The sequence below is a fragment of the Urocitellus parryii genome, chromosome 3 (genome assembly GCF_045843805.1).
Source record: "Urocitellus parryii isolate mUroPar1 chromosome 3, mUroPar1.hap1, whole genome shotgun sequence".
NCBI lineage: Eukaryota > Metazoa > Chordata > Mammalia > Rodentia > Sciuridae > Urocitellus > Urocitellus parryii.
The window spans coordinates 172008071-172023393 of record NC_135533.1 but is presented as its reverse complement, the minus strand read 5'-3'; the positions used below and the strand labels follow the sequence as shown (position 1 = coordinate 172023393).

At 45.5% G+C, this 15323-nt stretch overlaps 1 protein-coding gene across 1 annotated transcript in view; it reads right to left on the bottom strand.

Annotated features, from left to right (window-relative positions):
- The window catches only part of Cacna2d3 (calcium voltage-gated channel auxiliary subunit alpha2delta 3), an 882565-nt gene that overhangs the window by 185567 nt on the left and 681675 nt on the right, over window positions 1-15323 (bottom strand). Inside the window, exons 18-23 of the mRNA XM_026388626.2 lie at window positions 14744-14827; window positions 7393-7464; window positions 7050-7111; window positions 5503-5570; window positions 679-724; window positions 439-536 (exon numbers count right to left, since the gene is read on the bottom strand). Coding sequence (XP_026244411.1) covers window positions 439-536; window positions 679-724; window positions 5503-5570; window positions 7050-7111; window positions 7393-7464; window positions 14744-14827 — 430 coding nt within the window. The remainder of the gene's footprint in view (window positions 1-438; window positions 537-678; window positions 725-5502; window positions 5571-7049; window positions 7112-7392; window positions 7465-14743; window positions 14828-15323) is intronic.

Genomic DNA, 15323 nt, shown 5'->3' with positions numbered 1-15323 from the left:
TTTTTTGTATTTTATTTAGAGACAGGGCCTCACTGAGTTGCTTAGCAGCTAGCTAAGTTGCTGAGGCTGGCTTTGAACTCGCAATCCTCCTGCCTCAGCCTCCTGAGCCCCTGGCATTACAGGCGTGCACCATCGCGCCCGGGCAGCTGAGTTGATCTGATCGTCCCCTCCCAGGGGTGACATTTCCATCCCATTCAATTGTGGAGACAAACCTAATGCAAAGAGTCAAACCAGGATTAGAACTATGCCACCTTCATTAAACTATAGTTTTCCTCCTGCTCCTACAGAAAGCAGATACTTGGCTGGGTTTAATGTGACTGGGAGTCCATGCCAAAGGGCAGCTTCACTGAGAACTGAGGCAAGCCATGGTTTCGAATTCAGACCCCATCCCCTCGCGCCCACCCATGCGCGTAGAGGGCGTTTTGAATGCGCACTCACATTGCAGCAGCGGCTCTTTGCCTTTGAGGTAGAGCTTGATAGCTTCTAGTTGAGACAGGTGTCGGTGCTCCGGGTGCAGGTCTGTGTTGCAGTAGGACCTGAGAACATGAACAAGCGCATAGGAATAGTCACTGCTTCTTCCTTTGCTTCTGAACCAGGACAAAAAAAAAAAAACTAGAAAGCAAAGAAAGCAACAGATAACAGTTGCCCAATGAAGAGGAAGGACAGTTGAATTCTTACCATTCGTCTGCCAAGGACACATCGGGGTGTTCCAAGTCATGAAGGCCTGGAAGTCAAGGAGAAAGGGCTAATGAACAAGCAAAGTCCCCTCTCATCCTCCTGTGTGCTTCAAATATTTTAAGGGTAAGGCTGTGGGGTGGGTCAAGGGTAGACATTAACTCTCAAAAGTGTCTGGGAATGGGTATTCCAGACAAAGGGGTCAAGTTAGAGAACTTGTCCAGGCAACTCTCTCTCCCCGTCTCCACATTGCTCTGCCAGTACTGCCACCTTCCCTGGCCACACACCCCAGGGAAACCTTAAGGCCTTAAAGTGAGTCCAAGGAGGGCCAACTTAGAGACACCAACTCTGGAGTCCCAGGCAGTCCGAGATGGGAACTGGCTTCCACCACTTCATTCCTCTGTGATGTTAGCAGGTTACTGTATTTCAGTAAATGTTCGCTTCATCATGTGCAAAGCAGGAATGATAATCGTCCCTAGCTGATGGCTACTTGTGAGGGTGAAATTATAGGTTGAACCATATGAAATGGTCACTACTCAACTGCTTTTGACCAGCAAAAATTGCTAGTTGTTACAAAGTGAGTCATATGTCTAGGAAGGTAGTGAGGGGTGTTGGGGTTTTCAGGGAATCCGGAAGGTTTTATAGAATGTTCCAGACCACCTTAACTCTGTGCTAGGGTTCCCCCCCCCCCCAAGGTGCATGTGCTGGAAGCTTGGTCCCCAGTGCACTGATAATGAGAGGTGGGGCCTCGTGGAATGTGATTAGATCATTGGAACACACCCTCGGAGGGATTATAATGTAGTTCTTGAAGGACTGGGTTAGTTCCCACAGGAGCAAAGACTGAGCTTGATCCCTCCTCCTTCTCTTGCTTCTTCAAGTGCACAGGTGCCCTGACTGCATGTGTGATTCCCCTTTCTGCTACTCGGCCATGTTATTTCACAGCCAGAAGGCCCTCATCAAAGGAGGCCACCCAATCTTGGACTTTCAGTCTCCCAAACGGTGAGCTAATAAAACTTGTTACTTCAAAAAGAGCACCCAGCCTCAGGTATTCTGTTATAGCAACATGAAATGGGCTAAGACACGTTGTGAAGTCCCTGGTTTTATTTGCATCTTCATGGGCCTTGATTTCAATGGGCTATCAGTAGACTTGTACTTTGAGTGACACCCTCAGGCACTTCTATGATGCTTATAGCCTGTTTGAGGAAGCCCATTTCCCAAATGACTAAGAGTATCTCACCACACTCAGGTCTCCAATTTCCTTCTCAAATATGTATGCAGAAAATAATAGTGAAATAGTTGACCTATCACTGCACAATCTCACTTGATATTTTTGAGATTTGCTTTTTTATTTTAAATATTCTGTTTTTACAAATTAATTGTCAATTATTTCCCACTTGATTTTAAGGAAGTGGATAATAATAAGATGGAACATCAGGCTTTAACCCAAAACTTGGAAATGTCATATCAACTCTGATTTATATCAACTACACGTCACAGGTAATACCACATAACTCATGAACTCCACAAGATAGTTGAATGGGACAGTAGTGTATCCTGAGGACAATCCAGCCATCCGGATATCTTTTCTTCCCTCTCTGGTATCCCTCTCTCCTTTTCTTTCTTCCTTCTTTCCTTCAATATTTTTACTTAGAAACCACTCTACACCAGATACTATTCTAGGCCCCAAGAATATATCATGGAATGAAACAAAAATCACGACCTTAATGATATTTAAAATTTAGAGACAGAAAAAAGATAAGTAGATAAAATTGAGATTAAAATATACAGCAAGTCAGCTGGTAGAGTCAGGGATATGAAGGAAAAGAGTGTATGGGATAAAATAAGAAGGGCCACAGGTTGACAAGGTTAAGAGAGAGTGAGTTCCTTTTTTGATTGTGGTGACCATGGAAGGCTTCCCGGAGAAAGTGACTTTCAAGCAAAATCTGAAGAAGGAGAGAGAAATACATATGCAGACAGCAAGAAGAATGCTTCTTAAAGGAATAACAGGTACAAAGGCCTTCAGGTGGATCTATTCCTTCCTGGAATATTTCTTTTTCTTTCTTTTCTTTTTCTTTTGGTACCAGGGATTCAACTCAGGAACACTTTATTTTATTGCTTTTCCTCTGAGTTCCTAGGCACCAAAGAAATGTAATTGTTCTCTAATTCCCTCACTTCTGGCTTCAGTCCTTCTGACAACATCATATCTGCTGATGATTGCTACTATCAACCGTAACGGCATAAGCTGTAATTTGTTAAAAACACTTTTTGTGTATAATGCACATAAAAGATTAAAAAAAAGTATTCAAGGAGATCCAGAAGAGACACTGTTCCCACAGGTGGATCCCAGTGCACAGCTTCAGGCAAGGTCATGACCCCACAGACTTTCGAGCCAAGTCCACCAAGGCACCATCTTGGTAGAATCTGGCCTTGGCAAGGCATATGGAAAATTCCTACATTCTACAGGGAAGCGTTCCTGATGGAAGAACCTATTCCACTGTGGTTGCCTTGTCCAGAGAACTCCTTCCCTTTCCAAGAACAGAAGAGAACACTGGTCATGCCATGGCTCTTGGAGATTATGAGACCCTCTCCTAGTTAGCCTGAGGGGAAGCAGCTCTCTTGGAGTCTGTTACTCAGCCAAGTTGGCAGGGTTGGGCGGCCTGTATTTACAGAGGACCAACAGAGAGAGGAAGATCTGTCCTCATTTGTGTGGATAACCACTCTCCCCCTTGCTGAGGAGCATTCATGCACTAATTTCTTGCCTGGTGGTTAGAGTTAGCTCTGAAATCCTCTCTATGTGTCCACAGAGCTGAACAGCCATGGGACATATAGGAACAAGATAGTGACCCCCCAAAATGATCCAAAAGACAATGCAAAACAACTGTGTGTGGGGGGCATGGGGGAAGGAGAGAGAGGATGAGAGATGGGGAGAGGACTGGAGAGGGAGGGAGAGAAAACAGAGAAAGGAAGGGAGGGACAGGTCCACATTTTTCAGAGTGACTAAGGGGACATAGAAGATCCACGTCATCTGTTAGCGACCTCTCCTGTAGTTCCGACTTCGAGTTCTCTCTGTTTTACCTCGGATGGCTCAGATATGAATTTTTGTGTTTATTGGGCAGTGAATGTCCACAGAGCCACACAGCTTATAAAGCCAGAAAATTCTAGATGTTAAAATATACTCTCCAAGAACGCTTCCTATAGGGTATCTTGCCCAAATGACAAAGTTGCCTGTTTCTTCTTGGGAGTCTCTGGGAAGAGAGGTGTTATGGTTTGGATGTGAGGTGTTCCCAAAAAGCTCATGTGTGAGACAATGCAAGAAGGCTTAGAGGGAAAATGACTGGGTTATGAGATCCTTAATTCAGTGAATTAATTCAGTGAGTTAATCCCCTGCTGGGATTAACTGAGTGGTAGTTGAAGGCAAGTAGGGTGTGACTAAAGGAGGTAGGTCACGGGAGGCATGGCTTTAGGGTATGTTAGTAGCTGGTGAGTGGAGTCTCTCTCTGCTCCTGATCATCCTGTGAACCGCTTCTTTCCACCACACTCTTCCGCTATGACGTTCAGCCTCACCTCAAGTCCCAAGGAATGGAGCTGGCTGTCTATGGATTGAGACCTCTGAAACAGTGAGGCCCCAAATAAACTTTTCCTCCTCTACAATGGTGCTGGTCAGTTCTGTTACTCACAGTGGTGAAAAAGCTGACTTAAATAAGAGGCCACATAATTATCTCTGTGGTGGGCACAAACTGGGTTCTGCCCAGTGAGCTCCTCTACTCTGGTCTTTTCATTCTGTAAGATCTCACGGTCACCAGGGAGACAAAACCCAACACCTGGGGATGTTTCAGGGACAATCGGCAGGAAACCAGAAAGCCACCTATGGAATTTGGTGTCTTGGGGACCCTCACATTCCCCACTCCCTGCTCCATCCATCGTCTGAATGAGAAATTTACTGCATTCATTTGTATGCAGTTCTAACCAATGAAAACCTGGCTTGGACCTGACCTCCCTATTCCTAGCCTTCCCTGGAACCCCCAGAAACCTTGTTGGTCTAGTCCTTCTCCATGAAGATTCAAGACCTAACGCCCAGGCTGGGCAAGTGACTCACTCAGGGTCCCTCAGGGAGCAGAGTCCTCCAGAGCCCATGTCCAGCCCTCCCCACATGCTCATGATCATGGGAAGGTAAACTTTTTTGAACTCGTGGGCTGTTGGGAGATGAAAAGGACAGTATGTGCGTGGCAGCGATTTTACAGTTTGCAGAGTTGCCACAGCCGCTACTGTTTACCGGAGTCACTGTGCGCTGAGGCTTTATGGAGACGGGAAGCTCAGAGAACCACAAGGTGCTACTTCCTCTCTCTGCATCTGTAAATCATCCCAATGGTCACATTGGCCTTTGGGCCAGGGCTGCCATGAAACTCAAGTGAAATCTGTGGCTTAACTGCATACACCTCTGTCCTCATGCTCCCACATCCACCAACCAGGGCTTGAGTTTTTGCATTAATTTCTATTGCTCCTGGCACTGATCTTTAGGTAAAATATAGCTGGTGAACAATCCCTATGAGTTGCCCTCGCAACTTTGTGAATTCAAATAGAACCTAGATCAATTCAGTCATCAGGAAGGCCGCCCCTCTATGGGGTTCCCGCCCATTCTGAAATCCAGGTGATTTTGGCAACAACGGCAGAGCAACCAGGGAGCAAAGGTTTGAGTCAAATGCATAAGGGATGAGGCAGAGGTCTGAACCATGAACAAGTTCCTCAGCTAACTTGTAGCTGGCTCCCGGCCCTCCCTCCCTCCCACACCACAGAATAAGACCAGCCAAGGCAGTAGTAGCACATTACCTTCCTCGATGGTCACGTTCCCCCGAAAGAAATACTTCCCATGGCCTCTGGAGAGCGCCACACCTAAACTGTGCAGAGAAACAAAGCAGACCTTGAAGACCATGGCATCGACCGGAATAGACTTGCGGCCTAACATTTTTTTTTTCCCTCTCTCTCTTTTTTAATTTTTTAAATTTTCCATTTTCACGTTTCCATTTCATGTTCTGTAAACAATTTTTTCCAACAGTTTACTTTCAAAAACCTCACTGATTATAGTGGGTGTTGGTTTTTCTTAGGTTGGAGCAACTGCTTCAAAGACATTACTGATTGGAAATGCCAGCAGCCATTGGCCGCCCTGGTATTTTCAAAACGTGTGGCCAGCAGCTCACCCCTGGGGCAAGTCCTTCTCTGGGATGTCCTCCCAAGGGCCACGCAAGGGCCACGTACCCTGCGCCTTGCTACCACCTTATACTCCAAGGCCCTACATGCAGCCAGAGATGGGTCTTTCCAGAATCTGAAAGTTTGGGACTAGAGAAGATCGACCCTTTCTCAAGGACAAAAAGAAAAGTCCTCATTATTGCTAATGGGCAGCCACATGATTGGGTTGTGGGCTTCTGTTCCCAGGCCTCTCTCTGGGCCATAAGCTTTCCACACTCTTGCTGGCTCGATTTAAGCAACTTTCTGTTTTTTTTGCCTAAAGTCAGAGACTCTGTTTTAGAAACACAGTCTCTTCCTTTGGCACACTCGCTTAGCAGCTCATGAGTTCCCTGATTGCTCTGGTTCCACATGGAACCCGCCCTTGATCCTTGGCAGCCTGCGACAGTGATGCTGGAACTTACTTTTCAGATTACTCTATAGAGACAGTAAACTCTTTCTCTCCTTAGCTCTGCCAGATACCAGTGCAGGAAAAAGGAAAGAGCATGGGTGAGATGATTTTTTTTTTTTTTCTTTTTAGGAACTATGTCACAACACCAAGTTAATAGTGGCAGACGACTTTAGAAGGCTTACATATGCATCTGAAAGCAGGCAATGAGGCAAAACCAATTTTTTTTTTCAGGACTGTTACAGAGGGACAACAGGAATCAAAGGTAGACGAGCAACAGGGGGACAGTTCAGAGAAGTCAAAACAGAAGCACAACATGTACGGATGAGATGCTACCTCTGGGTTTGAAGGATTGTCTTTGAGTCATGAGAATGGAAGGCAAAATTGGACCCAGGAGGCAGCGAGTTAGATGGTGGAGGACGTTGATATAACCCCTCTGAACTGGTCTCCACCCTTCATGGGAAACCCCAAAGCTTTTTTACTTTTTATTTTATTTTTTCTTGCTCAGTAATGAAATGCAAAGCCATGACCAATTGAATGAGCTCTCCTGGGTGAGCCTGAACCATCTTCCCCCTTCTGGAACATAAAGACCAAGCAGCCTGGGAAAAGCCCCTTCCTCACTCTTTCCAGCCTTTCGGCAGGGTGTTTGTTATCTTCAGATGATGAGCTCTGAGAGCGTCAGCAGGTTTTGTACAAACACACTGATGGGTCTGATGGAATGTCCATGTATTATGGTCAGCTCTACCTGAAAGGGGTACCCTTGATGTCTGTATAATAGTAGTCATTTGTCATCACCAAAACCCGTTTCTAGATTGAAAGAAAACAAAAAAAAAAAAGTCGTAGAGAAAAGAAAAACACGGTTAGTCGGCTAGGTGACGGTTTTTTTTTTTTCAGAAATCAATAAAAATAAATGGACACGCTATGATCAGGTTAACGGTACTACATGAATCTCGTCTGAGATAAGTAAAGACAAGAGAAAAATGATCTCGGCGAAAGATATTTATTCCAGATAGAGCTTTCAAAGCTATTTTCTTTTCCACAGCAGTTTGTTTTAAATTAAGCAGCAAGAATGTTTGAGAAAAATGTACCCCTTTGTCCACTGTCTTCTTCACCTCCATGGAAAACTTGCCCGTCTTTCGATTCACCATGGCGTTTCTTAACTAAGAGGATAAAAGGAAATCTGGGTGTTAGTTCTTTCCTGGGTTGTGCACACCTCGAATCCTTAGTTTGAGCACTTTTGATGGCTTGTGCAAAACAGAGATGAGATTCCCACTCAACCCGGGGTGCTTCTGCCGGTTGGGCAGCATATTGTTGGCCGATCTTTAAAACAGGATAAACACCCTTGTACAGCCAGAGAGAGGCCAACATCAATGAATAAATGACTTTCAACTTCAATTTGGGGTCCCGGAGGGAACCTCAGGATAGGGACAAAAGAGCCCCTGCCAGGCAGGTTCATCCCTAGAGAGCCAAAGAATGGACTCCCAGCAATCCGATAAAACACTCATGCAAGAGCATCCCTGGGAACAAGTCCCATTATCACAAAGGGTACTGAATAGTCACGAAGAAATCATTTTTTTTTCCCAAAGATAATCAAGTTAAAAACATTTTCCTACCCAGTAGTTTAAGGGGAAAATAAAAACAAAAGACCCATCATTTGGAAGACAGGGATTAGCTTTTTATAGCATGAATCATGTTCAAACGCTGGCTGAGAAATCCCAGTCAATTAATGGCCTTGCTGACAGCGCAGTGAATGGGGGTGTGTGGGGGCAACCCAGTCTCTGATTTTTGGAGGTCCCATCTAGGAACAGAGAGTCAGGTTGTCCTCCCCCACCTCTGGCTGACCTCACCTAATTATGTGTGGCCCTTCCAGGAGTTCAGAGGAGGACAGCAGACGCCGGGATGAAAGATGTGCCATCGTGGGCACCAACGGGACCCGACAGGCAAGGCTATTTAATGGGACAGGAGCAAAAACTGACAAGCCACAGCCCGCCAGGAAAACCTCTTTCCTAGCACAAGTCTCAGTCCTTTATCCTTTCCCCCCTCTTTTCTCCTTTGAGGAGCTTGAGTTAAGATCTGACCGATAGAAAACTGCGACGTTTGCAAGACACCTAAATTGGATTCGGGGCTGTCTAGATTTGGGTTCACATTCCCCCCATCTTCTGTGAGAAAGAGTAAAAGCATAATTTTTCGCTGGAGGCATGTATAAAATAAAACATATATTTGACTCTAGATATTTTTTTTTAACAACACATAATGGGCATTTCTGGAAATATTTTCCCATTTTTAACTTTTTGTGGTTTTGGATGGGGGAGAGCTGGTCCTAATTAAGTCTACTTTCTAACTTTTTAAGAATGCCTCAATTTATCTTTAACATGGTTTTCATTTCTTCTCTTTCTTGGTGCCTGCCTAAAGCCATTTGGGACCTTCCCCTCTCAACGTTCCCCAGGCGAGTTAGAGATTAGGTAAGCCCCTCTCTCTGTACAGCCCCACCCCCCACTCCCAGTAGCACAGAACAATAGGCAGGCAGCCTGGGAGGGCCCAAGGTCAGGGTCACAGTCCTGCTCTTGTAAAAAACAATCATGAAAGCAGGTTAACCTTATTGAATATGTAGTTGTGAGACACGATTGCACTGTAGCTTAGAAACGGACCGTGCAGCCAGAACTTTATGATCTTGGGCAAATTACTTACCTTTTCCGTGCCTCAGTTTCCCCTTCTGAAAAATGGAACACAATGACAGCACCCATCCCATAATGTTATAGGGAGGATCAGATGGGTTGGTGGTTAGAAGAGTTCCTGGTAACATGCTAAGCGATCAATAGATATTAACTACTCTCCATCACCATCATCACCACCATCACCAGCAGATACCTTTGCCATCTTCCTTTAAGTTATCATCCTCCTCACTCTCCCAGTGTGGTGTTGGACACCTTGCCATAGCTTAAAGAATAGGATTCAAGCACCTTTTTGATTGGTACAGACACCCAAGCTCTAATCTATGCTTTTTAAACTTTTGTGACATATAACCCTATAAGAAATACATCCACGATGCCCTCCACATCTCCTGTTTCAGTAGGTTCCATTGTTTTTCTCTGCTGCTGCTCAGTAACCACTAAATGGATTTGGTGACCTCATCCCTAACTCCCCAGGTTGAAAACGGCTGCTCTTGGCCACCTGCGAGTTGACACAGACTGAGAAGGAGAAAGCCAACCCTGAATAGCAAGGTTCAAGTTTTGCCACTGACACATCCCAGCTGTCCTCTGACCTCTCAATTTCTTCAGCTATCCTTCATTCTGTCAAAGGTGTCCCTGAGCGAAGATTCCCAGACCACAGGGATCCTAGGGTTCTGTTAAAAGCTGTGGTCATCAGATTCTCCTGGAGCACATGTTATTGATAGAGACTATTTCCTGAGATCTAGGTGTTGGGTTCCATTTTTAAAACTTGCAAAATTGTCTTAATTATCATCCCTATTTGACATGGGGGGAACCTGAGACTTGGGTTAAGAAACTTGGCCCAAACTTTGAGCCCAAACTTGTAACCTCTGCTTCTCAAATCGGGAGGAAAAAAGTACTTGGGAAAAATTACATATTTTGACGTTAATATAAAAAGTATCTTATTATTCCTAGTTTTTTTTAATCAAAGAAAAGTTTTCAAAATTGACCATTCCCTAGTCTGTGGTTTTAACTTCCCTGTAGGCTCTTCCATATGCTCCAAGTCCTGTGGATCCAGGACTGTTGGAAAAGTGCTTTTCTTTCCTTATTGCCAGAGGAGGAAAGCGGGGTTGGCAGATTTTCAATAGACTGTCTGTGAACATATAGCATTGTGAGATTGGAACATTCTAGAAATGTCCCTTTTCTACCTGAGGATGCTGGGGCTTGAGAAGAGGACCAGTTGGCCCAGAATTACATGGTCAGTCAGTGGCATCCCTATATTCCAAGAGGGCTCTGGCACCCAGGGGGCAGGCAAGAGTGATGGAGAACAGCAGCACAGTCCATCCTCACTAAGGGGAAGAAAAACATGATTAATGGTGCTACTCAGGGTTGTCTGAATATCCTTTGAACTTTCCACTACCTGGATCTTCAACAGGGCACAACTGGAAAAATCAAATGTCCTGGCAGAAGAAAATTGCCAAATGAATTTTGGTGTGTCCATATGTTAGCATACTATACAGTCATTAAAAATCACATCCACCGATGTTCAACTTCACACATAGGCAAAAAAAGGCAAATGAGGGCGTCAGTGATACGGGGTAGCTTCATTTTTCCCTATCAGGCATCAATCACTTACAAGTGTGATGACACAGTGGACGTTGAAGCATCTTTTGCCACAGAATGGTCACCGTTAAAACCTCCTCCAGAATGGTAAACTACCTGCATGGCCAGCTTCCTCAGTCTGGGACCTCCACCTCTGTTACCCAGTTCTGACATCCTTCTCTAGAGCCCCTGGGGAATCTTCATCTCCATCAGACTCCAAACCCATCACAGCACCCATTTTTCCTGACAGCACGTTACAGATGCAGGCTGCACTCGAGTTCCAGTTTGAGCCTTCTGCCCTTACCTCCCAGGCAGAGCTCATTAGGGAAGCTTCCCTTGGAGAGCCAATGGCCACCTTAGGTTGTGTGCGTAATTACATAATGATAGCTCCTTTTCCTAATGGTGGCTCCTTGTCCACATTAGAACAGGAGCCTCACCCTTCCCAGTGCACAGGCAGACTGTACTTCCAAGCCCCTAATGACATGCCACCTGGCCAGGCTGAGAGATTAAAGGGAAGGGAGATGCAGTGGATAAATAGCTCTGTCATTCTCAAGCAAGTATTCAACCAGCACATGGACACATACATAGTTGGGCATGGGGCGCCTCAACCACAAAATTGCCCCATCATGTATCAACCTGGGTTCTTAGGGTTGGCTTTGGTTTGGGGGTCTAGGGCTCAAACATGAGCTGTAGAGACACTGGAGAGAGTATGTAGATAAATGCAATATGTGGCTGAAAATCTCGGAAATATGCCCCAAGACAAGAGGTTTAAGGGACTTTGGGGGTGGGGGGACTTTCCATGAGAGCCATCATGGTAAGAAGAAATGTGGGTTGACTGGGGAGTAGGAGGAAAAGGCTTATGACTCAACTGAAGGGACTTCAGGCAGAATTCGTGGGGCAGGATTCACAATACCATGTGGACAAACATTGTCTAACAGCCACAATGTGCAAGGTCCCATCTTCTCTGCATTAATCAGGGGACAAAAACCCATCTGCCATGAGGTACTGAAACACAAAGACTCAAGACTCAAGGGCTCTGTCTATGGTGCAATCATGTCAACAACACAACTTGAGGGCTGAACTGCCTGAGCTGGAATCCATGTCAGGTCCCCTGGGACCACTGCACCAATTGTCTGTCTTGGGTTCCTTACCTGTCAGATGGAGATAGCAAAAACACCTACTTCCTAGAATTGCTATGAGAAATACATGTGTTCCTACATCCATGGTACTTAGAACACTACTGGCCCGTAGCTATATATGGTAGCTATTATTACTCATATGAGTATTCTCTATTTATAGAAATAATCATGTTCACTGTGGAAATGTTGGTAATGACTAAAATGTAATGCAGGGAAGTGGGGACACCAAACCCCATCCTTAATTTCTTCAGCCATGTCTGGGAATTTATAACCAAGGATAAACACCAAAGATAATTTTTCTTTCCAGAGGTGATCTGCACTGGTGATTCAGACTGGAACATGCATGTCTCAAGGTTCCCTGCTGACTCATTGGGTCCCCCAAAGATCTGTCCTACTTACTGTATTGTTAACCCAGCACCTAACTCATCCTGTGAACTGGGACAGAAGTCCCATTCATACCATTCTGCATGGGCTTTTCTTTTTTTCTCTTCTTTTGTTATTTTAATTTTAGCCAGTCTATTTTGCACATGCTTAACAGTACATGTGATCTTACATCATTTTTGGAAGTATGCAGGGTCTATGCTATAAATGTGGTCATTAAACTCAACAAGAGCCTAGTTGTCCAAGAGGAGTATAATTCTCCTTCCAAGTTCTCTGCGGCTGGGCAGACTCTGCCGCATCTTCCTCAGTGGGCTCTGCTTATATGCCTTTGCCAGATCTAGACCAGCAGACACATGAGGGATTCTGTGAAGACTTCCCAAAGATGCTTCATATAGATTCCGAATTTCCCCAATCATCAGGGTGCAAATCCCCAAGGGAAAAGAAGCCTCTGGGGAACTTTCCATGGGAGGAGTCATCATGGTAAGAAGAAATGTGGGTTGACTGGAGAGTAGGAGGAGAAGGCTCCAAGTCAAACATTCTGAGAACAAAGGGATTCACATTACAAATGTACCATGTTCCCAAGATGACAAGACACAAGACCTGAACCAAAGAGTTAACTAAAGATCCGTTTATGCAGAAAGAAAACCCTGGGCTGGCTTGAGGTGTGGGCACTCTGAGAACAGGCAATTGAGAAACTGATGCTTGCAATTCCAATGAGAAAGGAAATTGGAATGAGGAGATCGAAAGCTCTCTGAACCGTGATTAGAGAAGGGAGATACTAGCTCACTGACATTTTTCTGGGGTATGAGGGATGATTACAGCAAGCCCAATCAAGTGTGGGACTCTGAAGCAAGCATGAGAATAATCAAGTTTGCCTTCCTTATTGACTAAAATGGAAAAGAAGACAGGATGGGGCAGCTGATAAGATTCAAGCCTTCTGGGAAAGAAAGCAAAAAGATCCAATGAGGTCAAAACAAACCCAAACTAAAGCAAAGGCAAAAGTAAAGATAGAAGGAAACACACACACACACACACACACACACACACACACACATACACACACACACACACACAATGGACAGTATTCTTCAAAGACTCATGAGACAAGAAGTTAGAAAGTGTAAGTCCATAGAACAGTGATTCATGAGAGGGTCACAAGAACAGGATGAGGATATTACCAACCATGGCAGCTGCTCAGAATGCTCACCTGTCCACCATGTAGCAGGGTAAGCACATTTATATCTTCCAAAATTGTAGTAGGGATTATCATCATCATCTCATTTTCTTGGGGATAATTCCACAATGAACAAGAATAACCCTGAAGGGCCGAGGTCATAGTCACTCACTGGAGACAAACAGCAGTAGAGGTGAGCAGACCCCTGGTAGCCTGCATCCTCCGCACTGCTGAAGCCGGGTGTGCGCACTAGATGCAGGTATGATCCAGAGAACCTGCCGGCATCCTGGTAACCATGTTTAAGAAACAAGAAGATCTCAAACTCTACCAGGTCTCTGAACTGACATGATGTCAGAGCCCTGGCATGTTACTCTGTCTGAATGTGGAAACTAGATTTAGTATAGATGGAGAAGAAAATGGGTTAAATTTCTAAAACAGACACGACTTACATTCTAGAGGGGAGAAAGAAAATCGGACATCCACGCTAGCTGAGGTGGTTTAGGGAACAGAGGATGTGAAAAGAAGGAGAGCCACAGCAAGAGAGATTTGAGGCTGGCCCGGCTTCTAGGCAGCATAAGAACCCTGCCTGGGATTTCAAAGGGTTCTCCTCCACATTGCAATGGAAGGCAGGGCAGAGTGGGAGAAGGACTGGATGCTAAGTCAATGATGAGGCTTAAGGAAGGACCCCACACAAATCTGGGACGGTAGGACAGAGAAAAGAGACACCATATGAAACAGGGAAGGGGGGGGGGAGGCTTCAGATGGTGACACCTGGGAGATGATGATTGAATTAAAGAGAGTCGGCCTGGATTCACACCAAGGCAGCTGCGTCTAGCACATCTGATTTATTGAGAAAGTAACAAGAAGACTTGACGGGGTTAAGGCAGAGGCATAAGGAAAACTTTTGATCCAGTACCAGGCTGTCTGTGTGTGGGGAGGAAGCACCATGTGCTGTTGCAGTGTATCTGCTGGGAGCAGGGAGAGAGGCCAGGGAGGCTTGGGAAAAGGGGGGGCAACCACGCAGGAGGAAAGCAGGCCTGCAAAACCCTGGGCTGCTCTTCAAAGAGAAGGACTGAACCCATGAAGTCCAGACAGATGGATTCTGGCGGCCTAGGAGCCTGCCTGCTTGGCCTGTAAGCACCCTGATTTTGTAGCGGGCAGGGTCTCCTGTTGCTCAGCCAGGCCTTGCCTGAGATGACAGGTGCCATCAAGTGCCCTGGGCAGAAGACTGGATTTATCAACAGCAGAGAGGAACAGAGTCCAGCAGGAAATAGTGTCAGCAGACTGCTCAAGCAGGTGGGTGGCTGACCTGTCTGCAGTTGGTCCAACAAACCAGCAGGAAAGTTCTAAGACCCCAAACATGATAAAAGGATCCGTTGTCTCCACATCTCTCTGATGGCCAGGTATCCCTCTGGTGAGTCTCTTGTCCAGCTTCTGGGACAGCCTCAAGTCAACCGAGCTCCCTCCCCAGGTAGCTTCAAAACAGATCACTTACCACATCATCTCGGTCTTCCCACTCCACCTCAGAGAGGTCCACACTACTGTAATTAGGTTTCCTTCGCTTTTTGCCTTCTTCATACTAGCATTGGGAAGAAGAGAAAAAAAAATATCCATGAAATCATTAGCCAGGGCAAACTTTATCTTCCAAGCCCTGTTGCCCAGATGGGGACTATGAGTGAACAGGTGTCACAGAGAAACCCCGCAGGGTGACAGTCTTCAAGGTTGTAATGGCCAGAATGCCAAGCCCAGATGACTGAATATTTCCTCCACACCAGGGGATACAAAAGCCAATTCTTTGATATGAATCTACCTAGCAGACTCCTTTGTTTCCAAAATACCAGAGGCAAAGGAAAGTTCATCCCTCCTTGGAGAGGGTTATGTAGGGAATGGAGAGACACTTCCTCTCTATTCCAAAGCTTATAAAATGACCCAGGAAAGGACTTACAAACATCTATCCAAAACCTAGTGCTAACCACTTATGCTTTATAATCCTACCATCTCAAACCTATCTCCAAACTCCATGGGTGGGAAGAAAAGACACCAATCCTCACAGCTGGAGTTGGACTCTGCATCCT